Source organism: Falco cherrug, chromosome 4 (assembly GCF_023634085.1).
Source record: "Falco cherrug isolate bFalChe1 chromosome 4, bFalChe1.pri, whole genome shotgun sequence".
Taxonomy (NCBI): domain Eukaryota; kingdom Metazoa; phylum Chordata; class Aves; order Falconiformes; family Falconidae; genus Falco; species Falco cherrug.
In genome coordinates, this window is record NC_073700.1 from 103,562,707 (window position 1) to 103,590,698 (window position 27,992).

A 27,992-nucleotide genomic window follows, 5' to 3' on the forward strand; every position below is an offset into this window, starting at 1 on the left:
ATATAAAAGCCTTTTGTGCTGAGCTTAATGTGACAGTGCCTCACAATAACCAGTAAGAATATCGTTCAGTGTAGTAAATAGTGAATGCATACACTCAAATCCATTCATATGTATCTTCTCTTCGCTAATGACAGTTTTAAATAAAAACAAGATTTTTTCCCTGGTGTGGAGGGGGAAAAAAAGGAAAAGACAATATTTTTCATCCTTGATAGTTTTATAGAAGAAAAGCTACTGCTTCTACATTATTGTTGCTGACTTCCAGACTTGTATAACAATTAAATGAAAAATTATAAGGAAAATTACAAAACTGAAGAGAATAGATATGATTCCTTGAGATCAGTAGAGATTTATTTACTAAGATTTTTCTGAATTTTCACTTTTCCCAAATTTCTTTCATTCTATTTCAGTTTGGTTTTTTTTTTTTTAATATCAGTATTAATTTAAATGATGTTATACATATATTTTCAACTTCCATTTAACTTTTTTCACAGAATTAAGTGTCTTACATTTGGACTGGGCAAGAAAGTGGAGTATGTTACAAATATGGAAATTGTGGTTGATTCTAAAAATGTACCTAATTTGCTTAATTTCTAGTAAGAAACAAATTAAATACATTTGTGTATTTACTTTTATGTATTCATGTTTACTTTTGTTTTGTAATGGGAAAATTGGAAATTGTTGCACTGTCACTCTTGACCCAGCATATTTTTGTGGCTTTAAATATTTGTGTGCACAACATGATATTATTACTTAAGATTTGAGAAGAAAATAATTGGTCAAATGTGTAAGGAGGGAGGCTAAAGAGCAATGTGGTTTTTTCATATAATTTAACTTGATATAAATGCCAGGAATAATCAATTTGTAGTCCAGAATGTAGGGAGAAGATAAGTGAACTCACCATTGTTGAGAACTTGCTGGTGATATTACATGAATACGATTTGCTTTCTAAAAGGTGAGACTTTGCTTGTAGATCTATTGTGTTAAAATATATTTTGACTTTTTCATTTAGGGATGTGTTTTATTTAGAGGAAATAGATAATGTACCACTTTATATACTTGAAGTAAAGTTCTGACACCTATGTATTTTCAGTCAGATACTGACAGAGCAAAATCTTTTCTACTAGTTTTGTTGTAAGCTATTCTTCTATCTTCACTGATGGCCTATAGTGCAATGCAAATAAATTGCAATGTTACGTAACAGTGGTATCTGTTACGGTAACATTGCAATTGGATCGTATGAAAGTGATAGCAATTGCTTTTCTTGGTGCATCTCCTCTTTGTTCCTGGCAGACTTGAGTGGTTAGATGGAGAGCACACTGAACTGTGGCGGTTCCTGGGATGCCCAAAATAAACTAGTAAAAAACTGCAAGATATACAACTGTTGTAGTTTATGCCAGAGGCTGGGTCAGACCCCACATCCCTTCAATAAGAAAATCGTAAAGGTTCCTTCAGTTCTTTAAATGTCCTTTCATCTCAGCTAAAACTCCTACATAAGCATAGTATATCTGCATTTCAGTAAGAAACCAAAAGATTCTTAAATTTGATATTATGTCACTTTTCCTATTGCATTTTAAATACTGAAGAGATTTTTTTAAAAATGTCATGTTTAATTATTTCACACATGTAAATTATTTTATGTATAACTAAAGATAAAGAAATTGAATATACTAAAAATTTGTGTTTAGTTTCTGGATTTAAAATTATTTTGATTATCCGTAAACCAAAGTTTGTTATAAAAACTGGAATTTGAATGTAGACAGGAAGCTGATGAAGATCAGTGCTAGTTAAGAATAGTATTAAATTCAGGTATGAGTCTGAATTCATATGTTTCATGAAACATGTGCAGCTTTTTTTCTTCAAGTAGAAATGGAAATCCCTAGTTGTATTTTCTATGGAAAGTCCACCTTAATTGGGGTGAAGTTATTGAATATCTTGTATAAACCTTTTAAATGATATATCCAAACTAATTTTAAACATAATATTCAAACAATACTAGAGAAGAATCACTATTATTTGTGGAATTACTCTAATTCCACAGATGGGATTTACCAGTTCGTGCAGTCAGTGCTACTTGTAGTACTAATGCCATTAAAAAGAAAGTGGTACCACAGATGACTGCAGTCCCTATGGCCACCTCCATCCTGGCTGCGAATGCTTGGCTGCCTATACTGGCAGTGAAACTCAATGTAGTTATAATTTCATCCCTTGTAAGAATGTGCATCTCCTCCTTCTTTTCCTTTTTTTTTTTTTTCCTTTTTTTAAATGATGACTTTAACCAGTTTACAGTGACTTTAAGCAATTTCCTTTAACTTCTTTTTTTTATAGGACATCTCTGCTTGTTCTTAAATGTTTGCTGTGTTTTTTCCCCTTTGCTGACTGACAATAGAAAGTAATGATGGAGTTATTATTAAAATTTCTTGCTGAATTTTTTTTTTAGGGTCACAGCAGAGTTGCTACGTCTCCTCTGTGCGGAGTCACAAGTTAAAGAGCAAGTAAAAATGTATGAAGGAGTTCCAGTCTTGCTCAGTTTGCTCCATTCTGATCATATCAAACTTCTATGGAGTATAGTTTGGATTCTGGTACAGGTTTGTGAAGATCCTGACACTAGTGTGGAAATCCGGATTTGGGGTGGAATCAAGCAGCTTCTTCATATATTACAAGGGTAGGTTTTTGGTCCTCAAGATTGTGGCAATTATATGAGACTGTTTCATATTTTAAAATGTATTTGACCAAGCCCTGTTTTATTAAATAGCATCTTTGGTTTTGTTCAGCTGTATGTGATGTCTGCAGAAATTGAAAGGCTATTTAGAACATAATGAATAAGTATTTTTTTTTTCCAGCAATGCATATTTCATTTTTTATCTTAAGGTGGTTTTCATTTTTTCAGTGTATAAACTAAATAATGAATAAATACGTCATTACTGTCTGCTTAGTTTCCCTGTTAATCAGACACATATTCAGTGAGCTAGAATTGTGAATATAATTGATGAACACAGGAAAGGAATTTTCTGTTTAAAGGCTTGTTTGCTTTTTCAAAATTTCAGAAATGGTTAACAAAGATATGTTAAACTATTTTTTTACACTGCAATTCCAACTCCCCCCTGCCCCCAGGGAAAGAATTCTTGTTTCTGATCGGTCTTCAGTTGGAAGTTTATCTAGTGCAAATGCAGCAGGGAGAATCCATTGTCTTCATTTGTCAGATGGTTTGAGTCCTGATGAGATGCAAGAAAACACTTTTTCACTTCAAGCAGGTAGGTTAATAAGACCTAATCCTCTGTTATGTGTTTACTTACACTTGCGTTAAAAGGATTCAAAATATTTCCAGACTGAAGTTGTGAATTTTTATACCTGCTTTAGGGAGTAGGAATACCGAATCAACTGTGTTTATTTCTAAATGTGCAATACCAGCACATATTTTCAAAAAGCACACTTTTTTTCAGAAAGAAGCAAAGGATAAAGTATTAAGTACATGGGAATCATACACATTTCTTCCACGTGTAAAAATTTCTCAAACATACATGTATTTTTTTTAAATTTTGCTTTTAGCCTGAGATTATTTTTCTTTGATCATATTTTCCCCTCTATTCAAATTTACTATGGTAGATCAATCATGAATTGATTATGATGGAACTCTTTCAAAGTGCTATTTTAAAGACTACCAGTCAGGTAAGGATTCCTCAGTAGTTATGGAGAGAATCCCTTTTAGAGATTTCTCAGTAACACATCGACTATCCATTCTGATCCTCCTTCTGGAGGATCATGTCTTTTTTTCCAGTGACTATAGAAGGACAATGCAAAATATCCTTACTAGGATTACATGACCCTTTACAGTATCTTCCTGAAAGCTGTATCATAATACATATGTGTTCTTGAATACTTCATCATGAATGTTACCTCTGAAGAGCTGGTAATGTGAAATCAATTGCAGTACCAAAAGCATTGCCAGCATGGAGCTTATTTCTGTGTTACTTCTGCCCTCCCTAAGGACTCCTGCAAAAGAGTAAGCAAAGAACTTACAGAGGTCTTTTTTAGTTCTGACTGAATACTTGTTTGTATTTCTAGCCTTCTGTATCGGGTGTAGGTGGCAGTGGTTTTTTAGCAGGGGGCCTGCAGGGGTGGCCTCTGTGTAAGGGATTGCTCAGTGCTGCACACAGCTGGTTCCAGCTGGCTCCACAACAGAGATCCAGTGCTGGCCAAAGCTATGCCCATCAGCAAAGTCAGTGGTGCATCTGTGAAAACACAGTTAAAAAAAGGCAAAACTGCTGAGTTGAACAGAGGAGAGGGGAAAAAAGCCCCACAACACAGGGTAAGAAACAGCAGTGCAAACAGCAAGGTCAGAGAAGAAGGAGAGGGAGAATGTGCTTTAGGCACCAGAGCAGAGATTCCCTTGCAGCCTGTGAGAGAGACCTCAGTGGAGCAGGTATTCATGCTGCAGCATGTGTAGAGGACCCACACCGGAGCAGGGGAAAAGTGTGAGGGGAAAGGAGCAGCGGAGTGGAACTCTTATGTACTGACTGTAACCCTCATCTACCAGATCCAGGCAGAGGAGTTGGGAGGGAATGAGTGAAGATGAGTCTGGGGTGAAAAAATGGTTGAGGTGGGGAGAAGGTGTGTTTTAATTGTTTCCCTTTGGATTTTTGTTATCAAATTTATTTAAATTGGCAATAAATTAGATTAATTTTTCCAAAGTCAAGTCTGTTGGTGAGCAATCTCCCTGTCCTGACCTATGAGTTTTTCCATCCTATTTTCTCCCTCTGTCCTGTTAGGGAGGGGAAGTGAATGAGCAGCTGGATGGCCCTTAGCTAAGGTTAACCCACCACGCTATCTGAATATATTTATGGATCTGACCCTGAATGTTTGCATCTGAATTTTGATTCTAGCTTGTTGTGCTGCAATTACTGAACTGGTGCTCAATGAGACTAATGCTTACCAAGTTGTACAGGTAGGAAGACTTTATTTAGTTACATAAGGCGTTATAATTTTACTTTATTGTTCCTGTTTGTCACCATCATTTAATTAAAAAAACAAAATGCATTTGAAAGAGATTGGAAAATATGTGTTTCTATTATTTCAGCATGTTTGTTTCTTTATACATTTACACACAGAGACATTGACACAAAAATATCAGCATACATATCTAGTTGTCTGGGAGTGTAAACTGCTTTATTCAGACAAGCTTCATTTTGGTTGGCATCTCTTGCCATATTCAAAATAGGATAGTAAATAAGAGTAATCATGAAATTAACTTAGAAATACAGAACCTGAATTTCATGAAGTTTATTAAAACAAACTGTACACCTTAATACTGGCATGCTGTTGTTTCACAAACAATTTTCTCTTTTCCTCAGAGTTCGTTATTTCTAAGATAACTTCCTGGCATCCCATCCCCAGGATTGTGTTTCTAAAATGCATTTTTAAATGTAATATTTAAATCAGCTAGAATCAATGTTTCTGAAAACCATTCTTAAAATTCCAGACACAGTCAGCTACACAAATGTTTAGGATATTAATACCAGCTAAAAGCTGTAGCCAGCTCTTATACTTTGAATGTTAAGTCAGTCATCAAAGCCTTCAAGTTAGCTTAAAGCCCAATCAGAGGTATTTCTAGAGGGACTGAGAGAACAGAGAGTGTTAAATTTTACTGGGAAAGAATTGTGTGTGTTTCAAAACTATTGGTTAAGAGGAAAGGAATGGAAGTAAGTCTAGAAGAAGTTACTTTTTATGCATCTTAAGCACTAAAATGGTCAATAAGCAATGCTGATTTAGACAACTTTTTATCCAAACAATGTAACTGCAGACATTTTAGGCTGAGTCTGGTTTCATCAAAATAAAATACCGCATATTTAAATTAGATATATTTTGAAAACAGTGTAACTTTTGGAGGACCTGGGAAATGATAGGATGGTTCTAATGTACTGCAGTACTTTAGCAGTGCATGATAACTGTGGTTATCAGTAAGTTGCTTAAAAATTGATGGGATGATGTGTAGGCTGGGAAAAGGTGTTTCAGACTTCTTCCCCCACTCATCCTGTTAAAGGACCATGACCTCTCCCTTTGTTAAAACACCAGCTAATGTTCCCCTTTCAGATCAGGACACAGCTTTAAGCATGTTCATTTCAGCTGGAGTTTTGCCCTACAACAGCCTCTTTCATTTTAAATCCTACTTCCTCTGTGCTGATACAGTTTTGAGATTTGCTTGGTGAACAAGATGAAGGAACTCAGGTTTAAAACAGACAGAAGAAGATTTGCAGCTCTTTCAGTTATGTGCTGAGAAAGTCAATCTAAGTGACCTCTAAAGGTTTATCTCATTCAGTGGTAAAAGTCTTGGTTCAGGCAGCTGAGAACCATTTGATTCTGCTGTAGCTGCCCTCTACCTGTCCATCCTGTGTCCTTGTCTCAACAGTAGCAGTCTGCAGCCAGTCTGCTAGCAGGCCAGAATGTGTTTATGACTAAGACTTTATCTCAACCCTACCTTCATGAACAGTTTAAGAAAACATGTCAGGAACTGCAGCAGAGCCTCTGCAGAACTGGCACATACTCCCTGCAACTCTGCTGGAGAGTAGTCTCCAACAGGAAGCATGTCAAGTAACTGGGAGCAGTAGTGGAACTAAATCTACCAGAGTCCATCTATCAAACCAATATGATGGATACATTAGGTTACATAAAAATGGAAACTGAAACACAGTATGATTTTCACAAAATACTGCTGATGGCACAGATATACTTCTCAGGCTATCACTTCTGGTGTTGCTCTAGTTTATATTTATTGCGATTGGATTTTTGATTCCTGACAATTTATAATAGCCACATGGTGACAGGGGATCTGTTGCTGCCATTTCACCTTTAGAGATTGAAGCATTGCTTTAGTATCTGTTTGCAAGCTCTTTGTGGTATCAGTTTAAATATAACAGTGATTTAATTCATATGTACATTTAAGTCATTTGAGCTTATAATTTAGGTGTGCAGTAGGATGTTAAGAACTTGTCAGTTGGTATTAGCTTCTGATTTATCTGAACAATGGATTTTATTTGTGGTTTCTGTGCAAAGGAGTGCTAATCTTTCTTTGTTTCCAGGCAAATGGAATATATACAATAGCCAAGCTGATTTTACCAAACAATGAAAGGAATGATGAAAAAGCTAATTTATTACAGGTAAGTCCCTTTATTATCGTTGTGCATAGAAAGCCCAAACAGTCTTAAGATTTTTTTATGATTTTGAAGTTTATTTGAAAATGCAGTAAAAAAATATTACTTATAAGGGGGAAAAAACCCCACCAGAACAAAATGAGGAATAACAAACGGCTCAGGAACTAAAAGTTAAATAATGACTCTATTTCTGGTATTCTGTTCTGGTCTACTTTGTTTCTGGCACCTCATACAGTGTAAAGGAAAGTGAATATTTTTCTTGTGATAATCTTTCCTCCACTTTTTCAGGCTGCCCAGCATCACATCTTCTTTTTAGTGCCTTGGTCTTCATTGAAATTCACTATAGATTTGAGACTGTACTAATATCTGCTTTTTTCTGGAGCATCTTACTGTGGCTGTTAAAATACAGGAAAACATCACATGAAGTAGAGCAAATCTAAATGTAGGATAAATGTAGAGCTAATAAGCGTAGAATGACTCTTGGTTTTGCATGTTAATACCCCCATAAATATACTGGTTTCAGTCAACTTAGGCTAAAAGTTATCAGAGCAATTATCTGGTAGCTGTTCTCTAGAATCTATGAAATAGTGTTGACGTCTCTAAGCTGTAGGAGAGTAGTGCTTTGGGGTTCAGGGATGAACCTGCTGCTGCTGCGCAGGTTACTTATGTGGGCAAGTGTGAGGAGGTCCTTAGCACAGGTGAATGCAGTCAGGATCCTGCCCCTCACCTGGTCTTTGTTCTGGTATAACCCTGCACTAAAATGGCTACATAGCTATTCGATTATCAAATCAGGTAGACATGCCTGGATAGTGAGAGAAGGCATTTCCATAAAACAAGAAATAATTTATTGTAATATCATCTTTCTCATTGCAGTTCTTCTAGATTAAGGTTGGAGTGCAGATTCAGTGCATTAGGTACCTTTTTTCAGCAGCAAGGTTTTAAAGTGTGCTTCAGTTAAAATCAGCTTAAGGATGAGAGAAATAAAAATCTTCCTGGAAGTATATGAAACTAACATGGAGCCTGATAAACCTGGAGCATATGCTCAGTACAGTTGCCTCATACAACTGCAAGAAGCTTAATTTATGCCCACCAAGATTTTAGATTCCAGCAGAATGCATTGGAAATAACTCACAGGAGATACTAGGCAACTGTAGTTGGGTTAAACACGAAGCCATGTGAATTAATAATGGACTTAATGATCACATATGAAAACTAAATCTGTTTGAGGCAAACAATAAGAAGCATATTTTTTATGAACCCTTGTTCAGATTCTCACACTGCTATCTGTCTTGCTTTTATCATTGTTACTGCTATGCAATACAGTTGCAGCCACTGGAATACCCTTTTTGAATTTCATAGGCATTTTTCTTAGAATTCCTGCAATGCTGATCTGATTTCTTTACTGCTTCATTGACTGTGTTTTCAATAAATAAATTTTCACCTTCATTCTACCATACTACCTTAGTGATCTTACACCATTACTTCAAGGGTGGCAGTGATATCAATCATTTATTCTGCATACGTACCATACATAAAAATCGTCATGCCTTAACTGAAGCATATCACAAATGTTAAATATTAATCTCACAACGCTAATGTCAGAAAGACAAGTATTATTTCAATTTAAAATATCTATTATCTCATTACTAATTTATTGTCATGTCTCTTCATTGATGGACTTTCTACAGCAAAATATATGTATAGTCTGTAAAATGAAAAACTTTCAAGGTAGCAGCTATGGCTCAGCTCATCTGGGTTATTTTATACAGCTAAGTTGTAACTGATTCTCAGTGGAATGTTAGACAAGGTAACACACCATCCTTCTGTGATGGAGAGTTTACTTTGGACTAAAAAGAAACATTGTAAAAGAGACCACTTCTTAGCATTAACATATGTTCCTTTTCACTAAAATTTCAAGTATCCTGCTTCTCTCAAAAGTAGCATTTGGCCTTTATTTCCTTCATTTAATTAATTTTCTTTATATTGAAATAAATATTTTTTTTTTTGTAACATGGGGATAACATGCAGTTATCACTAAAACACCTTTGTTGTTGTCTAAGTAGGAAGTACCATACTGGACTGTAGTAGTGGTTTAGTCACTGATGCAATAAAGTAATTATTAATTATGTAAAAAGCATTTACTATTTGCATTGTTTCAGATATCAGTGCCTTATTTCCCCTTGGCTTACTTTATACAGTCATCTTTTGTCAGCCGTATATGTGCCATATTGTTGGCTCTTGATAAACAGAATTAAATATGAGCTGCATAAAAGCATACATGCCTGCTACCTGAGAGTAGCTGTTGTAAAAATAAGCTTTCTTCAGTAGAGATCAGATAGAAATTGAGGTACATAAAGATAGAAACTGAGGTACATAAAGATCTCTGTAAATATAATGAACCTAGCATTAAAAAAAAATAATGTTGACCGTTCTCTCTTTTTCATTTTTTTTTTGGTCTTCTGTTAGAACTTATGGTGTTTCACATGACATTTTTTACAAGAAGTTGCAAAATATGGCATCATTACAAAACCACTGATTACATTTACCTTTTTCACCATTGGAGAAGAGAACAGGTCTCAAGCCTTAAGCTATCTGCCAAAAAAAAAAAAAAAAAAAAGGAGATTAAAACTCAGATGTTCCTCAGTGTGCTATAGCTATAGTCACGCACCTTTTTTTTCTTACTTTTTTTTCCCCCTCAGATGGCCCTGTCAACTTTTAAAATACAAAAGGAAATTAACATGTTTTTACTGTCTTCATTATCAGGTTAATAACATAATCTGTCTAGTCATTTAAGTACAAAGTTGACCAATGTGTAAAGTCAAGAGGAATACTTGATGTTTATCAGTGGCTTTTCCATTTGTGTATAAATAAATGTCTCATTAAGGTTTTTTTCCTGCTGTAGTGCTATGCTTTCAGAGCCCTGAGATTTCTCTTCAGTATGGAAAGAAATCGCCATATCTTTAAAAGGTATGTTAACAAAATGTTTTGTGAAACGCCTTTGGGACAGCTTGCAGAAGTTGTCACTCCAATCAGAAAGTCATGTGTTTAAATGTCATTTATTTTCAACAAGAAGAAATAGTAATGAGCAATTTCTGTCCTCTCCCACAGCTACAGATAGCCATTCCTGCATTGCATCAGTGGCAGCCTACAAGATTTAGACATTCAGTGTGGGGACTTCTGTTGTATGCATACCAGAGAAACTAGTTCTGTAGGGGCTTCTTCCTCCCCCATGAATCAATGTTTTAAATTGTTAGGGACAAATTTAATACTGTTGGAGATAAACCATACTTTTATCCTGAGGATTAGCAGATGCAAGTTACAGCCCCGGATAGTAGCAAGTAACTGGGAGCAGTAAATTTTTTCTCTGAGCCCTCCACTCCTTCACATGGGAATGACTTTGCATCAAGCTGGTTTACTTAGGAGTGTTGCTGAAAGGTTTGAATCAATAAGGAGATAATGTCTTTCATCAATTATCGATTTTTTTTCTAGTAAGGTGACAGTTTCACCAGGTTAGCTATAAAGGTGTGAAACCTAGCAGTTTGATTTGTGGGATTAGGATAGTAATCGTGCTGCCTAGGAGGTCTGCCTGTCAGTACTGTTTCTGTATGATTTTATTCTGTATCAAATTACTAGAATTCTAAATATAACTTTAGTGCTATTTTACTTTTAAAAAGTGGATTTTGTACTAAAAGGGCCCTAGTCTGTAATGAATGTTCATGGTTGGTGTCAAGTTTTTAAAGTAAGTGCTAAATCTGAACTAATGTGCTGCCTTTCGTATTTTTCTAGATGCCTTAATTTTCTGTATTTCTACTTCTGCCAGAACTTTAAAAAGAAACAAAGCTTCAATTAGGCATGTCACTAATCAAATATTGCCTACTGTGTGTTAGCTTTTGCTTTTCTCAGTCCTTTTTATCTTTTAGACTAGACTTTGTGGTCAAAAATTCTAAGACCTGTGTCATGATTCTTTAAATGCAGACAAATACTAACCCTATCACTTAATGCGTTATGAGAAGGAGCTCAGATAAAGTGATAACAGGCACAATATAAAGTATTATAAGAAAAATATAGGAAAATCTGGAAACTCAGGAGGTGTTGACTTTAAAGAGGCTTATACATGTTTGGAGAACTGGCATTTATATGGCATTAATACCCAACTAATGGAAGCTGAAGTCTGACTTTTCAAATGTTTTTTAACTCTTATGTATGTAATGTTAGAAGGTTAATATCTGAATAGATTGTAAAGAATCAATGTATTATTTGGAAGGTTCTAAAGTAAGTTGTAGTAATAAATATTGAAAAGTCTCTGCTGTGGATTAGTAGCTATTGTGCGCACTGTTTCTAAAATATACCAAAACTTAAACCTTTGTAGACTTTTCCCTACTGATTTATTTGAAATCTTCATTGATATTGGACATTATGTGCGTGATATCAGTGCTTATGAAAAGCTGGTGTCAAAGCTAAATTTATTAAAGGTAAGTGAAAATCTTCATAGCTTTGAGAAGCTGTATTGTTTTCAAATTCTTAGCATAAGAAAGGCATGAAATATGTTTATTTATTTGGCATTTAATTTATAACCAGGAGGATGAATTGAAACAAATTGCTGAAAGTATTGAAAGCATGAATCAGAATAAGGCACCTACAAAACATATAGGCAATTACGCAATTTTAGAGCACCTTGGCAGTGGAGCTTTTGGAAGCGTATATAAGGTAAACTTCACTTTTGGTATTATTTTACAGGTTTGAGGGGAAGATTCATGAAGGATGTCTAATACCTCTTGTAGGCACTACTGTTCTTTGACTTTCAGTAGGGGAATGCAGGTGTGAAAAGGCCTTTATGGATCTGGGCTTGTTGTTAGTATTTGCTGTGACTTTGTTTGTCCCCTCTTGTGTTTATCAGATAGAACAGTGTATCCCTCAGGTTTCCTACTTTTACTTTATTTGAATTCTTTTCCACAAACATCATTTCTGTCTATTGCAAATGTTAATGAATCTGTGTAAAACCAGAAATCAAGTATGCTTTATCTGAAAATCAACACTGGGCACAGATAATGTTACTTCAAAGACTGGCAAGTTCAGCAGTGTACTGCTAAGGTGTATTGTGGGGCTCCAGTTTTTTATCACATCATACACAGAAAAAGCTATTATTGTAACTTCTGCAAGACAGGTTTGGACTCTGATTACTAATCTGGTAGCCGTAATAATATCCTTTCTATCCCCATCCTATATAAAGTGTTTTGTCTTTTTCATAGGTTAGAAAGCATAATGGACAAAATCTCCTGGCAATGAAAGAAGTCAATTTACACAATCCAGCATTTGGAAAGGACAAAAAAGACAGAGACAGCAGTGTAAAGAATATTGTCTCTGAATTAACCATCATCAAAGAGCAGGTGTGTCTCATGGACTCCAGTTTCATGTGTGCGCGTTCTGCTGTTAGCATTATTAACTGTGAGTTCTCATGTGGAAATCTACCTTGCAGAAAAGGGCCTGGGGGCACTGGTCAGCAGCCCTCTGAACACGAGCCAGCAGTGTGCCCAAGTGGCCAAGAAGGCCAACAGCACCCTGGCTAGTATCAGAAATAGTGTGGCCAGCAGGACAAGGGAAGAAATTGTCCCCCTGTACTCAGCACTGGTGAGGCTGCATCTCAAATACTGCGTTCGGTTGTGGGCCTCTCACTACAAGAAAGACACTGAGGTTCTGGAGCATGTCCAAAGAACAGCAACGAAGCTGGTGAAGGGTCTAGAGAACACGTCTTGTGAGGATTGGCTGAGGGAACTGGGATTGTTTAGCCTGGAGAAAAGGAGGCTGAGGGGAGACCTTATTGTGCTCTACAACTACCCGAAAGGAGGCTGTAGGTGAGGTGGGTGTCAAGTCTCTTTTCCCAGATAACGAGTGATAGGATGAGAGGAATCAGCTTCAAGTTGTGCCAGGGTAGGTTTAGATCTGGTAGTAGGAAACATTTCTTCACTGACAGGGTTGTCAAGCCCTGGAAGAGGCTGCCCAGGGGAGTGATTGAGTCACCATAACTGGAGGTGTTTGAAAGATGTGCAGATGTGACACTTAGGGACATGTTATAGTAGGACTTGGCAGTGGCAGGTTTATGGTTGGGCTCGATGATCTTAAAGGTCTTTTCCAGCCTAAATGATTCTATGATTCTAGGTAGCAGGGCTTCCAGCTGCTGTTATTATTTTTCTCTGATCTGTACAATATTGACCCCTTTTACCTGAATGTTGCCAATATTGAAACTGTTCTTACTGTAGTGTTAGCAGCAGTGCGAATGCTTGTTACTAAAGATTCTTTCTGTGTTGGCAGTATTTGAACTTTTTTTCAGGGATTCTGTAAATTAAGATTTTAATAGAAAACTGATGAGTCTTTGTGTCATTTAATGCATACTTGGGTTTAAAATACAGTGAGAAGAAAACCTTTTTTGTAACTGAAAATTAAAAACCTGACTGATCAGTAGTGTTCTTAGGCTGAGAAAGCCCTTCAAACTTCATTTACTCTCTTTCAGTTATTAAAGGGAGAGGGGATAGGAATCACATTGTATATTCCTCCTGGTTGCTCTAGTAATGTGCAACATTTCTCTGCGTTTGCTGTAGCAGTGAAGGTGTACTGCACTGCACTTCATAAGTTTGTGGAATTCTTGTGGAATCCTTCCTTTCAGTGTGCAGCTAAACATTATAAATGCTGTGCCATCAGTTTAACTATTCTAAACATCTACATTTCTTTCCTCATTGTAGCTTTATCATCCAAATGTTGTACGATATCATAGAACCTTCTTGGAAAGTAAGTATAAACACAGAGAATTACCACATTTTACATAATGCAGAAATAGAAATGTACAATAAAACCACTTACAGCTTGGAAGCAGTGTGTCAAATTTGAGCAATAAATGGTTAAGATTTTCTTCAAGGACTGCTACAGTTCAGACAGGCTTGTGTTACTTCAAAATTGAAGAAATGGTGAGAAATAATGCTTATCTTCGTTCATCTAGTAGTAAAACTAGATGTAATATAAACATGTAGACAGCATCATTCTCATCCTATAGAATTAAAGATCCAAAATTTATAACTGGAATGCTAAACGGAGAAAAACTACAGTGACTAGTAGAATGCATGATATAGATTGCTCAGCCATATTGTCTTAATTTTCTTTTTTATAAAGAGTTAGCTACATACACCAGCCTGCTGAATGATTATCAGGCAGTGAATTCCTTATAGCTGCTGTGATATAAATTGAGGAAAAAATGGAATAACAAGGAGTAGAACTGATTAAAATGTATTTGTCTGTACAAACACATTTTTAAGAAGTAAAAAAATTAACAGCTTTTAAAATATATTTTAATCTCAAATACTCTATTTTCAAATGCCTTCTGTATAAATGTAATCTTCTGTTCATTCATTTTCTTTTATGCAGATGATAGATTGTACATAGTCATGGAGCTCATAGAGGGAGTGCCACTGGGAGAACACTTCCACTCTTTGAAAGAAAAGCAGCAACAGTTTACAGAAGAGAGAATATGGCGAATATTTATCCAGGTAAGGGCCTCCATTCTTTTTGTTTCCAGAACTTTCCTGCATGTAGCAGCATTTATGTTTGTCAGGCTAATAAATGACAAAGTAATGCTTATTATATCAGGCACTAATATCAGATATTAATTTAATTTTATGTGCTTTTATTTAGGTTGTAATTAAGAATCTTTGTAAAGCTCTTTTTGTTTGTTTTTAAGCTTTGTCTAGCTCTTCGTTATTTGCATAAAGAGAAAAGGATTGTTCACCGAGATCTCACTCCCAACAATGTCATGCTGGGGGATAAAGACAAAGTTACAATTAGTAAGTAGAACTACTTTACTTGAAGAGAATTTCCCATGATGTATGCGAGTAGAAATTCTTTACTGAAACTCTCAGAAGGTTTCAGATTCCTAGACATTGGTCACCATACTTATAAGCTAGTAAATTACGGCATTATTATGCTTTTGTGTAAAATAATTGCTAATGCAAGTTTTGTGATCATTGCCACCAGGTGTCATCATCCATGACTATATTTTTTGAAGCTATGTATGTCAGATAACATGGAGGAGATGGTTTAGCCCTAGAAAAATTAAATTAGTTATTCTTCAAGGCCTGTTTTTCTTTAAATTGGCAATAATATAGAGAGAACCAGATTAGATAACAAGTGCTAATGAACATAAGGTATAACAGCCATCTGTTCTATTCCAGTTCTCCCATACAATTGTTTAGTATCCATCAGTTGTTCCCAGTGATCAGCTGCTGTGAGGTGCAATTTGTCTAAGCCTGTAGTACTGAATATTCTTGATGTATGCTTCTGTAATCTTCACAGTGTGGAGGAAGGTGCTTAGGCAGGTTTCAAGACAGGCTTTGAAAGACATGTATGTGTGAACAGTAAGAAGTTTTACTCTTTGAGTGAATTATCACAACCCAGTATGTACAGCAAGCCTTACAAGCAATTCAGATACTGTAGATTCTAAAACTCTCAAAGAACTACTGCGAGCTTTCTTACTGCTCATGACATAGAACTAGATAAACAATTTGAATACTGCAGAATTGTTATAAGAAGTCTTCAAGCAAAATCAGTCTCTCTTCTTTAAAATAACAGGGAAGTACAGATGTATGGATGCACCCAACCACAAAACTCAGCTATAATAGGCAAATATATTCAGTAACTGTTGTTTTATAGTAAATATTTATGCCTGATGATGTGCATACTTACATTTATTCATTATTAAATTGTATGTGCTAACCCCCCTGATTCTTAGTAATGATACAGTTTTGAAAAAGGGTGATTTAATAGAGCATTTGTCCCTGAGTGATGAAAAAAATATTCAGAATATTATTTTAAAGTATCATAAAATTGTATTTTGTATCAACATCCTGCCACTGAGGGGCACTCTTGTCTTGATTTAATACCTTTGCCTTATCTCTAGTCCAATCTAGATACGGTGTAAATGTACTTTTAAATGTAAGGTCAAAATTGCCCTTGAAAAGCGTTTATATTTCTGTCAAAGATTTATAAGAGCTGAGGTAAATTGGAAGAACTGAAACTTATTTTGACCATTTCTACAGGGATTCGTTCAAAACTGTTGCAATATTTAAGCAAACACTTCGTTTAATACTTTATTACCAGTATACATAGCATTTTTGGAGGGAGCTGAAGACCTTTTATCTATTACTTCTGAATTTTACTGCACCTTGTTCTTTTACAACCTTAATGAAATTAAGAATAATTTACTTTCTTTCTGATGATAGTAAATATGTACTGTATTGGTGCTTGCAGTGGTATTACACCTAACTCATACAGTCTATGTATGCCAAAGACGGGAGCATTTGTGCTCTTGATAGTTATATCTCACAGTATTTGTGGATAAGTATACTATTCATTTGAGAATTTCAAGTGGTTCTAGATGAAAGTTAATACAAAAAGTCGGGTGAAGGTGGAAGGGTATGCTCAAATATTGAGAAAACTTAAATCTGCCTCTACAATGAATTTAATCTGTCAGCTTTTATAAAATGAGGAGGTCTGCTCTAAGATCTACAAGCTGCACAGTCATCCTAAAGAGAGAGAGTCCAGCTTTCTGGAGTCTTTCAAATCTCAAAACTGTCCAAAATGTGTCTTGATCTAACTAGAGTAATATTGCTGTGGACTACCTGTAAAGCAGTGTTGTGTGACTATGTAATTAAGTTATGGCCTCTGGTGGTTCAAATTGTTTTGCTTCATAAAAGAACCTTGTATATCTTGTACATCTGTTCTTTTTTCTTTTCCTTAGCCAGTCCTTCTGGAAACAGTGACTTCTGTTAATCTCTTGTTATGAGAATCTGCTGGATTACAATATAACAAAGGCAGTTTATTCCTCTAACGTAACTCCTCCTCCTGTAACTAATGTTCACCAAATATGTTGTCTTTAGAGAGGTGCCTTAGTTCCAGGCCGTCATGGTAATTTTGATTAAAAAAAGAAAAAGAATAAAGTGAGTGATACATTGTTGCTCAATGAAGCACTCAAAAGTGTTTCTATAGGCTAAGGCTTTCATTCTGTACTGTGTATGGCTATGCAGCAGCCCCAACAATGAACTGCTTTAAGAAAGTTCTGGGACCCACAGGCATACGTTTCTCACCATGTATGTGAGAACTGAGCCACTCACATTTCAAATCCCATGAAGACCTCTCATACAGTTTCTACGTTGATTGAAAATGAAAGGAGTGCATAGTGTGGGAGACATTCCCTCCTTGCTGTCATTACAGAAAAAGTAAACCTGCTAAAGAATTATGCTTGCTTGTCCTGAATTTGTAGAGAAATGTTCTACAGGTGGCCCTTGTAGCACAATTCCAGCAGAACTGGCTAGGCAGGGACCTATGGTGAAAGGTGGCTGAAAACTAGAATTCATACAGGCAGAGGACTCTGCAACCAGTCTGGCACAATGTAAGGTTGAGCTACGAAGGGCCTTTTCTTGAGGTGGTCTCTGAATATCATCTTTATAGGTTTTACTGAAAAAAGAATACCTGAGGTAATAATAGAAGGATTTTTGAAACTGTATAGTCACACTGTATTTTTTTTTCTTAAATATCAGGTGTGATTAGACACTATCCTTATCCAGATCTTTGTGTGTTGTTTTATTTTTAAACTTATGCAAGATATGAAAGTCCTAAGCCCAGCAGGTGCTTCATTCTAATGTGAAGGTTGTATGACTTCCTTTGTATTTCCCATGACATCTTTTACACATGCCAATTAAATCTGAATTATCCCAGTCTTTTTCAGGCTCTTTTAAGTCATGTGTTGTTGCAAATGGAAATAGACATTTACAATTTGATCCTAGCCAGGCTAGTGGCAGTATAAGATCTCTGTTTCTGAGAGGACTTTAAGCTTGCTGTTGTTATATAGTCTCCAGAACTGCCCACCTTACTTATTTGTACTGTTTCATCTATGACACAAATTTGATGGGAAAGGGGCCATGACTACCATCTCTTAATGTTGGTACAGCATTTAATCATAATTGGTTGAGCTACAAATGCTACAAAAATGTAAATATTAAATCATGCTAAGCTGCAATTTCATAAAAATCTCATTCTAAATTGATAGAAAAATGTTACTGAAACTGTACATCTCTGGTCAGGTTGAATGTATTTCTGAATTTAGTATTTCTGACACACACCAAAAAAAAAAAGTAGAATTTTAGGCACAGCCTGAATGACAGTTGTTTTGTATAGCATTTTAGAGATTCATTGAACCAATATTATCAGTGTCTCTTGGTTTAATCTTCACACCCTTTTTATATAAGACATTGAGAAGTTACGGTTTTCTGAATTGAAAATGCGTATCTGCTTTTATTGCAACTGTATTTTACTGCAGCTGTATTTTGTTTCTAGCGCAGCATATTTCTGTCGAGAGCTCTATAGCTGCATCTGTTTGTAGGACAAAACGTAGGACTCTGTAGATCATTGCTTTTCCTCAGTGTCATCTAGGTGCAGAAGGCTTTATATCTTCATGGTCAGAAGTCTGTGTGGAATCACTTTGACAGGTGATTTCAGGTCTGCTATCAAGAATTGTGAAGGATTCCATATTCTCTTTTGGGTGGCATACTCTGTTTAATGTTTAATACACATGATACAATAGCAGCAGAAACGATCTGTATGGAGCTGAAACGTAGGATTACATAGCAGCAGAATACTAGTTTTGAGACAACTCATCTGTCTGATGTACTTCTAACCACAGCAGGCAGCCATGAAGTGTCAGAACAGTGAGGTGAATGAGACTTGAAAAGTTTAAATAGTTTGGATGCTGGAAGAAAGCTACCTGTTAATTTTGTAATTCAGAATACTTGTGATTCTGTGCCATGCCCAGAGAAGCAGGGGCCATGAGGTGTAAAGCAGGTATAACTAGTCACTACTTTTCGGAGTCACTTGAATCAGTGCTAAATTTTTTTGCGGATTATATGGCTCATTTAACCAGTCTTCATTATCAGAATTGCTACTCTTCATACTAAGATTCAAGGACATGCTTGTAGTACTTAATTTTCAAAGTTTCCATAATAATTGGCTGAGCAGAATTTTCGACTCGTTTATGTTTACACTGTAAATCGAACATTCTGGATGCTATTAGTGGATTAGTAATTGTATCTCTCTTTACAAATCTTAGTTCTAGATGTGGATCAACGCTAATGTTCTTAGCGGAGAAGTTACAAGCTTTACAAAACTGACAGGTGGTAGACTGAGTTTACAAAGCATTGATATTAGCACACAGAAAGGAGAATGATAGAATAGCTAGAAGATGCATTCAGGAATTATAAAAAATAATTCTATTCCTATTCTATTGATGAAAAAGAGTAGAGTAAGTATGTACTACCATTGATTACATTTCAAATGATCTTGATTTTAGGATATGAATTTATGGAAAATAAAATTAAAGTTCTATTTTTATCTTCCAGACCACTGTAACTTAGTAAGTTGCTGACGAACTTTCTTGATTACAGTTTCAAACATGCTGAAGAGAAACAAATTTAATTTGTCTCATCCTGAGTCTTTCAGGGTAGAAGAAGCTGTTCAATGGGGACACAGTGAAAATCTGACCTGAGCAGCTCTGAAGTTCACTTGTGTGGTGAATTTGATACTCCATTCATCTGTGTGTTTTGCTTTGCTCTTGGTCTTTGTGTGCATATTTGATTTTAGGAAAAATTAATGGCATTTTCAAATAGGGTTCAAATAAAAATTAAGGCAACAAATATGCAAATATGAGATCAGTGTTGTTAAGATGCAGTATTTGGGAAATTTTCTTCTTGTTACTGTAGAAGATCAGTCTACTAGATGAAATCTTTGGGAAATAAGATGGCAAATGAAAAACCAGATTCTGTCAATAAAAGGAGAAAAAAACATTGCAGATACCTAAAATGCTCATTTAAAGAGACTTCTAACATTTAGAAAGTTTTTATAATTCGGCTATTACAAAAGTGGAGAGATCATTCTGTAGGAGGTTAAGATACTAGTCAAGTCAGCCTACTCATTTTTTCATAGTTCTTTCTTCTTTTTATGCCCTCTGCCCCATCATGTTAATGCTTTCTGAAACAATCTTACTTCATTATCACTTACTCTGCTACCCTAAACACAATGTAAACAAGTGAAGAAGGGTGTTTTACAATCTAAATGATTATGACTGCATCATTCTGTGTTAATTTTCTTCCTATTTGAGGACTGTCTTTTGTTTGACTATTTTTTAATGAATTAAGAAAAAAAATAAATTTCTAGATTCCTGAAGCTTAATGTTTACAATCATAGTACAAAGTCTGGTCAAGTATGATAACACCATGGAGAGATATGACTATTGGTAATGAATTGTTGGTGAAATTGTGTGTCTTGTCATAGTTTATAAAGTTCCATCTAATGGTGAAAGTTTGATAGTTTTTTATTGTCTTTGAACAGACTTTAAAAAAATCTTCATCTTCAATGAAGTTTGCCAAGCTTCCAACCTTTAGAGAAATTAGCTGCAAAGAAATTACATCAGTTGAGGTTGCACAGTAGACAAAGCACCAAAAACTATTACCATGGAAATTTTATTTTAGAAGACTTGTTTGCTAGGTTGGTGTACCTACCCTTCCCCTCAGTTTACAAACTCTCATGTATTAGGATGGTACAAAAAGTTGTAGTGGTGATATGCATGCAATTCACATGAACCTGAAAAAATTAGTGATGCTTAAAACTGGAAAAAGTATCATTTTTCCAAAATTACATGTTCAGGTGAAAACAACCATTATTTTTCAGCAACAGAAAACCTTTGGGCAGGTAGGTGGATCTTTCCACTGGTGCCATTAAAGCTCCAAGACTGCTTCCTCATGGAGATGTGTCATCCACTAGCATTTTTGGTTTTCTTCAGCTGTACTACAAAATAACCATTGTTTGTTTTATTTTTGGTCCAAAAGGAGTAGTTTTTACTTTTCAGGAAGTTGGGACAATCTAACAGTTGAAATAAGGGGGTTTGTAACTTTTTTGAGATGAAGGAGTTGCCTCTCTAATGCCAATTTTATTTCTGCATTGCAAGACGGTGTGGTAGACAATTCAATGATTTCAGGACTGCAGTATCAGGTCTGTGACTAGATTAAAGCAGCATGAAACTAGCCTAGAAAAAGGGTGAGCTAAACTCATCAAGATGTAAGTGCCAAATAAGCTGGTTTCCAGAGAGTGCAAGAGAGGGGCAGGACTGGCTTGATTACTAGCTCATCTTTCTCTTAGAGTCTTGCTCTGAATCACTAAGGTGGGTTTATAGTTTCCCCTTTGGTTGGACTGATGCAGCATACACTTCTGCATCCTGATGTTGTTGGCTGGCTGGCCTGCCTGCCCTTTCCCTTCCTCCTGTTTTGTGCTCTCTCTTTGCCTTAGCTCTTACCAGCCTTTCTTTTGGTTCATCTAATTTGTTGGTTTACAAAGCTTTCAGTGGCCTTCTGAGTATGATTCTCTAAGGGCTTTTCTTTTCTATTGTTCTCTGGCCACCTTTATTCTAGTGATATTTGTCATGATACCTGTCAGCATTGATAAAATTCCTTTCAGCAAGTGCACACAACACTTTTGTTAATTGGTAGGTTGCTTTTTTGTGAAACTGAGAATGGAACTGTAGGAAAATATTTGGAAGCTAAGTTACGTATTTCATTCTGAACTTGGTGAGATTTGTGATCAGATGCATCTGCATTCACAGATGTGTGTGAATACGTTAGGTCTAGCTTCTGAGGAAGGGCCCATTCCTGTACTTAAGAGATATGTCTTAATGCTTGGTGTACCACCGGATGAATTAAATTGAGATGGTTCAGGAAGGATATTTTCTTTAGTAAGCAGGATTTTTGATTTCAGAAGTGACCAATGAGATCATAACATAAAAGTCACTAGATCAGGTCAAAGATTTATGTGCGTCTCTGTGCTAAAAGCTGACACTTGGGTAAAATTCGTAAAAAGCTGATCAAGTATTGAGTTATCTTTCTCTCACAATTCCATTCCAGCTTCTAAAAGACATACTGCTATGGTGTGAAGCTGTTTCAGGAAATTGCGAAATATGAATTGTCACAATGGGTCCCCGTTAATCAAGTCTCAGTTCACAACTGAAACAGTGCATAGCAGTTAATAGGGGTCATCTTTATATTTGGTCATATTTTCATTTAACGGTATAGGAGGCAGGCCTCTCTCAGTTCTCAGAAATTACTTCGTTTGTTTGTTAGTTATTGTAGCAATTTTTGGCATCAAATAGCAAATAAAGGATCCTAGAGTATTAAAAGTTGTAGACTGATTTATAAGCTTCAGACAGATGCCTAAATAAATTAAAAGAAGCAATTTCACTAATTCGATGCAGTTCAATATTTGCCAGTTTATTTTCATTCAATTCTGTATTATGGGCCTGAAAAAGTTAAGAAAAAACATTTACGTTTAATGTAAAGCTGATTGTCCTGTGCTTTACATTCCTTGGCTTTGGCAGCACCAGCTGTATTTAGGAGCTCTGACTGGTGTCAAGGTAGTTTAGTCGAATCTGGAAAAAGTTATTGACCATCAAACAGGTTTTTTCCCTCCATTTCTGAGGACCTGGGTCTAAAAGGCAAATAATATATTTACTCCATCTGGCTGAATTTTCCCCTTGATTCCTTTTTTCCAGATAATCACTAATGTTATATTAAAATAGACTACTTTTAGAACTGAGATGTCCAGCTCTCCTCTTCCCTTTCCTAAATCTTTCAACCACCAAGAACTGAATTTATTGATTGATGTAATGTCTTAATACTCTTTCTTCATTGAATATTATGTGAAGGATTCCAAAGGAGGGAATTTAGAATGATTCACCCCAATTAATTCAGGGAACTGTCGACACTGCAAAAATCTCTGGTTCTTTTGGGATTAATATTCCCTGGAGTGAACTGTCTGAGGACTGTCTTAACTCAAGGGCAAAAGGGAGGCTTCTCAGTGATCCTGTTAATTTAGCATTCTTTCTACTTACACTTTCCAAGCACTACAGAGCTAGTCCTTCTTTGAACATTTTGTTCAAAGAAAAATGATCTGTGGCCTGCGTACCTAGGTTTGGCTTTCTTATCAAAGGCCTTCTGAATAAGAGAACTATTCCTTTTCAGACATTCAAGTCTCACACTGAACAAGAGCCAGCAGAAACTAATTTTTCTTACCTGTATTTCTTCTGGTCTGTGGCTTTTTTTGATGAGTAGAAAAATGATAACTAAAATTTTTATGAACTATCTCACTGTAAAAACAATTGGAATAGGAATGTTATGGGCTCTGTCCAAGTAGAACAGAAGCCTTAAAATATTTTAAAGAATATTATTTACCATAAAATCCTCCCACTTCTGAAGTAGTATTACAATAAAAAATTTATCAACAGACTTTAACAAGTACGGTAATTTTCTCTTGCTCTCTGTGCTTGGATTTAATAAAGTGCAATGTATCTTAGCTGCATTGTTGTGTTGAGGCAGCAGTAGAGTACTGAACTGAAAAAAAAATGAACTTGGAACTGTTTGCATGGAACTTAGATTAAAAATATAATCTCTAAAGACTGTGTGACAATTTTGTAAAAAAACTACCTGCTAATTACACAAAAGGCACTCATATTAACATAACAGCATGGTCATCTAAATTTACAGCTTTTGTCCCAAGGTAAGGCTAAGATTCACTGTTATTTCTTACCAAATGCAATCTTTGAACATGAACTATTCAGAGATTAGACCCCCCTGTACTCCTTGGAAATTAAATTTCTGAGAAAGTCAGCCCTTTCCAGCTATCATAATTTAAAGGGAAGTGAAATAATTACTAACTTCATTACATTATTTTTTCCATTAATTTGGGCATTAGATCACTGTTTATTAGATACTTACAGTTGTCATGCAGTTTAGTGGAATATATTAATTGAAGCCTGAAACTGGTTATGAATTGGATTGAAAGTATCAGAGGTGTGTTTATAATATTTTTAAAGCTGATAGGCTTGATTTAAGCATAAGTTGTTGATTAATGTGGAAATAGGAAGATTGTATGGTCCAGTACTGTAAAATGTAAACAATTTTAAAAAAAACCAACCCAAATTTCCCTTCCACTGTCACCTAACATTTCAGCTGTTGTGATCTAGCACTGATTGTCATGCAAAGAAGGTGGTTGCTGACATGTGAATCTTTTATTTTTTTTTTTATTGTAGCTGACTTTGGACTTGCAAAGCAAAAGCAAGAAAACAGCAAACTTGCATCAGTAGTGGGAACCATTCTGTACTCATGGTAAGTACTCCTGCATATGACATTCAGTCCAGCGAGTTCCATCTTCATGGTTACTTTTTTGGAGTAGACAGGCAAGTTACAATGGAGTAAGGAACAAAGTGCAAGTTACCGACCCACTGCTACTCTGCAGTAGTTGGTTGCCTGCCTATTTTGCTGTTGCCTATTCTTGCATATGGTGGTTCCTGTGGGTTAAGTTGGTGTAAAATGAAGTAATTGTGGTTGTGTAGTAATTTATTCATCTACTTATATACTTATAGATAAAGAAATGTGTTTTCAAGTTTTAAAAAGATATATGTTAACAACATAAATAAATTTTAATGGCTTTTGATGTAATTGTGGCTTCAATGTGCAGTTACGTGGTAAGTGCGGACAACTTACCTTCTGAAAAATATTTTAAATTGGTGCTAGTGGATTTGTTTTGATAAGTAGGCATTTGGTTTTAGTAATTGAACTGAAAAGGTATTTTCTGATGTTTGAAATTTTCAGTCATGGAAAAGCATGACCCATATTGTTGGCAATTTAAGCTTAATAAACACATAGATAACTGCTCTAAAATTTTGCCTTAGACAATATATTATTCAGTCTGCTGAATGAGCTGCAGTTTCCTATGGCATCTCATTTGTGAGGAAGCCAAAGTGAGGAGCCATATTGTATTAAATTGCAGTACCAATATAGCCAAGTTCCTAGATTACTACTGACTTGTGATTTGTTTTCTTAAGAGCATGGAATAGAAAGCATTTCCTCTCCAAAAGGTTACCCTCAATATGTAAACCGTGTATGTAACCGAGAGTATTATATGCATGTCAGATTCTCTCAAACAAAAGTAATTGTGGGCAGGACAGAGTATTGATTTTTGTGTTGCACGATGTATAAATAACAAACATGCCTGTTAATTGAGGTTAGTGTATCGGGAACAAAAGGGAGCAAATGTAATCTGGGTAAAAATCTCAATTGTGGGAAGCACAAGCACAGTATTCATCTAGTAGCAGTTGATGCCTTCTGCACCTGCCACTTAAGATGAGAATTTCTGTTGATTGAAATGCTAACATCAGAAATCAATTAAGGAATTGTTAATCTGTGCCACTGTTCTGGATCTCTCTCTTCATTTGCAAAATTATTGGTTAAACTTTGCCTACCCTAACTACTGCTTTATTAAGGAAATATGTTTACAAGATGTTCAGCTGTAGCCTTGCAGATCCAAATATTCCTTATTCCATCATGGGCTCGTTCCAGCTTCTTTGCAACACCTTCTTACATACAGTTGCTGTTCCCTCTCTTCAGAATCACTCTGTTGCTTCTATTGTGTCCAGCTTTCTAAGGTCAGAAGTTGGTTTTCTTCTTTTAGGGATTTCTGGTGCTCTTGTTCCCACTACTATAAATTGCCAAATCTAGTTCCTGTAAATAAAGTGAAGTTTATTTGGCATAGGGAATAGAAAAAGAGAACTACAATGAATGACACACAAACAAAGCAAATATGCTGCATAGCATACAGTGTGTACACTAATAGTGTTTTCTGTTTTCATCAGAACTTTTAATTTACAAAATACCCACCAAAAAGGAGAAAAACCTGACAGAACATATATCCTAAGTAAAACTGGAAGTGGTTTCATCCTAAATTTCTTCTAAGACCACTGCACTGGTTGGGACACTGACAGTATATTTCTCAGAAGTTTACAGGCATCTTTGATGTCAGTCTTCTTCAATCTTCTTTTCTGCTCTGGTGACCACATGTGATGGCCATATACCTGTGAGAATACTCAGTTTGTGTGCTTGTAATAAGTAATTAAAGGTTCTAAGCTGTTCAGGGAGTTACTGGTGGCTCTTCTGAATTAAGAGGGAGAGTCAAGAACTCAGGCATTTGGCAGTTAAATATAATTCATGTTGCTAGTTTTGAAATTGTTACTTGTGATTTCCTAGTACCAGAATGACGATTGACACTTAATCCCTAGAAATCGCTAAATCCTAAAATGGCTTCAAGAGTGAGTCCTTGTAATGTGTTAAATATTCAAGTCCCATACCTTGAAGACGAATGCTTGTGCTGCTTCTTAGGGGAAAAAGGTAAAGTAATTGCAAGGCTGCCTTAATTGGTTCTCCAAATAGTCCTGAAGCATAGCACAATCTGTGAGTGATGGTTTGGGTAGTTGAGTGAGTAAGAGTTAGGTGTAACTAGTTATGAACTAGTTATGTGCCTTCTTTTTCAGCTTCTCTGAAGTAATTTGTTTTGTTCAGTTATAACTAGGCAGAGAACCTGCTGATGGGAAGTTACTGTGCTCTTTTAAACAACAGTTACGGGTAAAGTGCCTGCAAGTTAGATCAGTCTTTAGAAATGTCAGGTTCCAAACCATGCCCCAGTGGCCCTCAGAGAGTCACTGAGTTGTAATTTTCTTATCCTATCTATGTTGACCTTCACGCCCCCCCCCCCCCCCCCCCCCGCCCCGGTTAGATTCTGTCACTGATGTCTTTGAGTCTTTTCACATTTTCTAGGAATTTTTTATTTAAAAGTAGTGTTCTGTAGATTTAAATACCTTTTTTTTTTTTAAAAAAATGTTTGCTTATACCACATTTATGATTATTTCATACCCTGTCTTTGTACATAGAAGTTCACATCAGAGCTAGGACTTTGGCAGTTCTTTCTCTACCTCTTTGTCCAGTTATTTGTATGTAGGTGTGAGGATAAAATGTTACTTATGTGTTGCAGTCTCTCAGTAAGTGGTCTTTTGGGACATGACTCGTCAGTTCTGCTCCACAGGCAAAATCATGGAAGCCATGATCCTTGCCTGTCTGTAGTCAGAAAAAAGAACAAGGATACAGTTGTGATGTATGCTTGAGTAATATTTAAAATTATAGGCTAAAGCATTACAATCTTTCCAATGTCATAATAATTTAAGAATGTTAAAAAGGCTTTGCAAACAGCTGAGAGCACTGGATGCCACCTTCGAGGTACTTGGCTAGTACTGTGTGTGACTGGGCTTTTTGATATGGAAACCTGTTCACAAAGAATGAGGTGAACTGACTATTTTAACACAAGTCATGAAACAGAAGTCAGAGCGTGTAGACTTAGTGCTTGGACTAGATTTTGTTTGTTTTGTATAATTTAAGTAGATTTGAAGGGGGATAAAATAATCAAAACATTTGGAATGCCTATCTACCAAAAGCAGCAATATTAGTTCCTGCACAAAAAAAAAACCAAAACGGAAAGGAGGAAGAGAAAGAGCTGAGAGACATCAGTGTCATTTCAGAGTGGCAGAAATTGCTTTCTTCGGAATTGACAGAGTAATAGTTCTGGGTAGTTTGAGATGCGACCCACCCTTCTTGGAGCAGACGATATAGTACCGAAACAAAATAATAAACATCAAAAGTAGCATCTGATGCTTATTGTTTTAAATCAGGCTATGCAGCATTATGCAGAGTGGTTCAGATAAAAATTTATCACTGTGTATACCAAATATATTTGTATTTGAGATTGACTGAATCAATTTACTAGTGCAATTTTTAAAAAACTGTGTCATCATAAAATAAAAGCAGACAATGTTTTATGTTTAGAGTGGGGCCTTATATAATTGTGCTTTGTGATTGTGATGGTTTTTAATTCTACTTCATACTA

General features: G+C 35.8%; 1 protein-coding gene across 3 annotated transcripts in view; it reads left to right on the plus strand.

Annotated features, from left to right (window-relative positions):
* Positions 1-27,992, plus strand: part of NEK10 (NIMA related kinase 10) — a 116,099-nt gene that overhangs the window by 16,687 nt on the left and 71,420 nt on the right. For all 3 annotated transcript variants that reach the window (XM_055710245.1, XM_055710247.1, XM_055710246.1), the window contains exons 11-23: positions 866-952; positions 2,438-2,662; positions 3,112-3,251; positions 4,881-4,942; positions 7,074-7,151; positions 10,048-10,112; positions 11,515-11,617; positions 11,724-11,852; positions 12,395-12,532; positions 13,883-13,928; positions 14,559-14,680; positions 14,872-14,974; positions 24,313-24,388. In XM_055710245.1, coding sequence (XP_055566220.1) covers positions 866-952; positions 2,438-2,662; positions 3,112-3,251; positions 4,881-4,942; positions 7,074-7,151; positions 10,048-10,112; positions 11,515-11,617; positions 11,724-11,852; positions 12,395-12,532; positions 13,883-13,928; positions 14,559-14,680; positions 14,872-14,974; positions 24,313-24,388 — 1,374 coding nt within the window. The remainder of the gene's footprint in view (positions 1-865; positions 953-2,437; positions 2,663-3,111; positions 3,252-4,880; positions 4,943-7,073; positions 7,152-10,047; positions 10,113-11,514; positions 11,618-11,723; positions 11,853-12,394; positions 12,533-13,882; positions 13,929-14,558; positions 14,681-14,871; positions 14,975-24,312; positions 24,389-27,992) is intronic.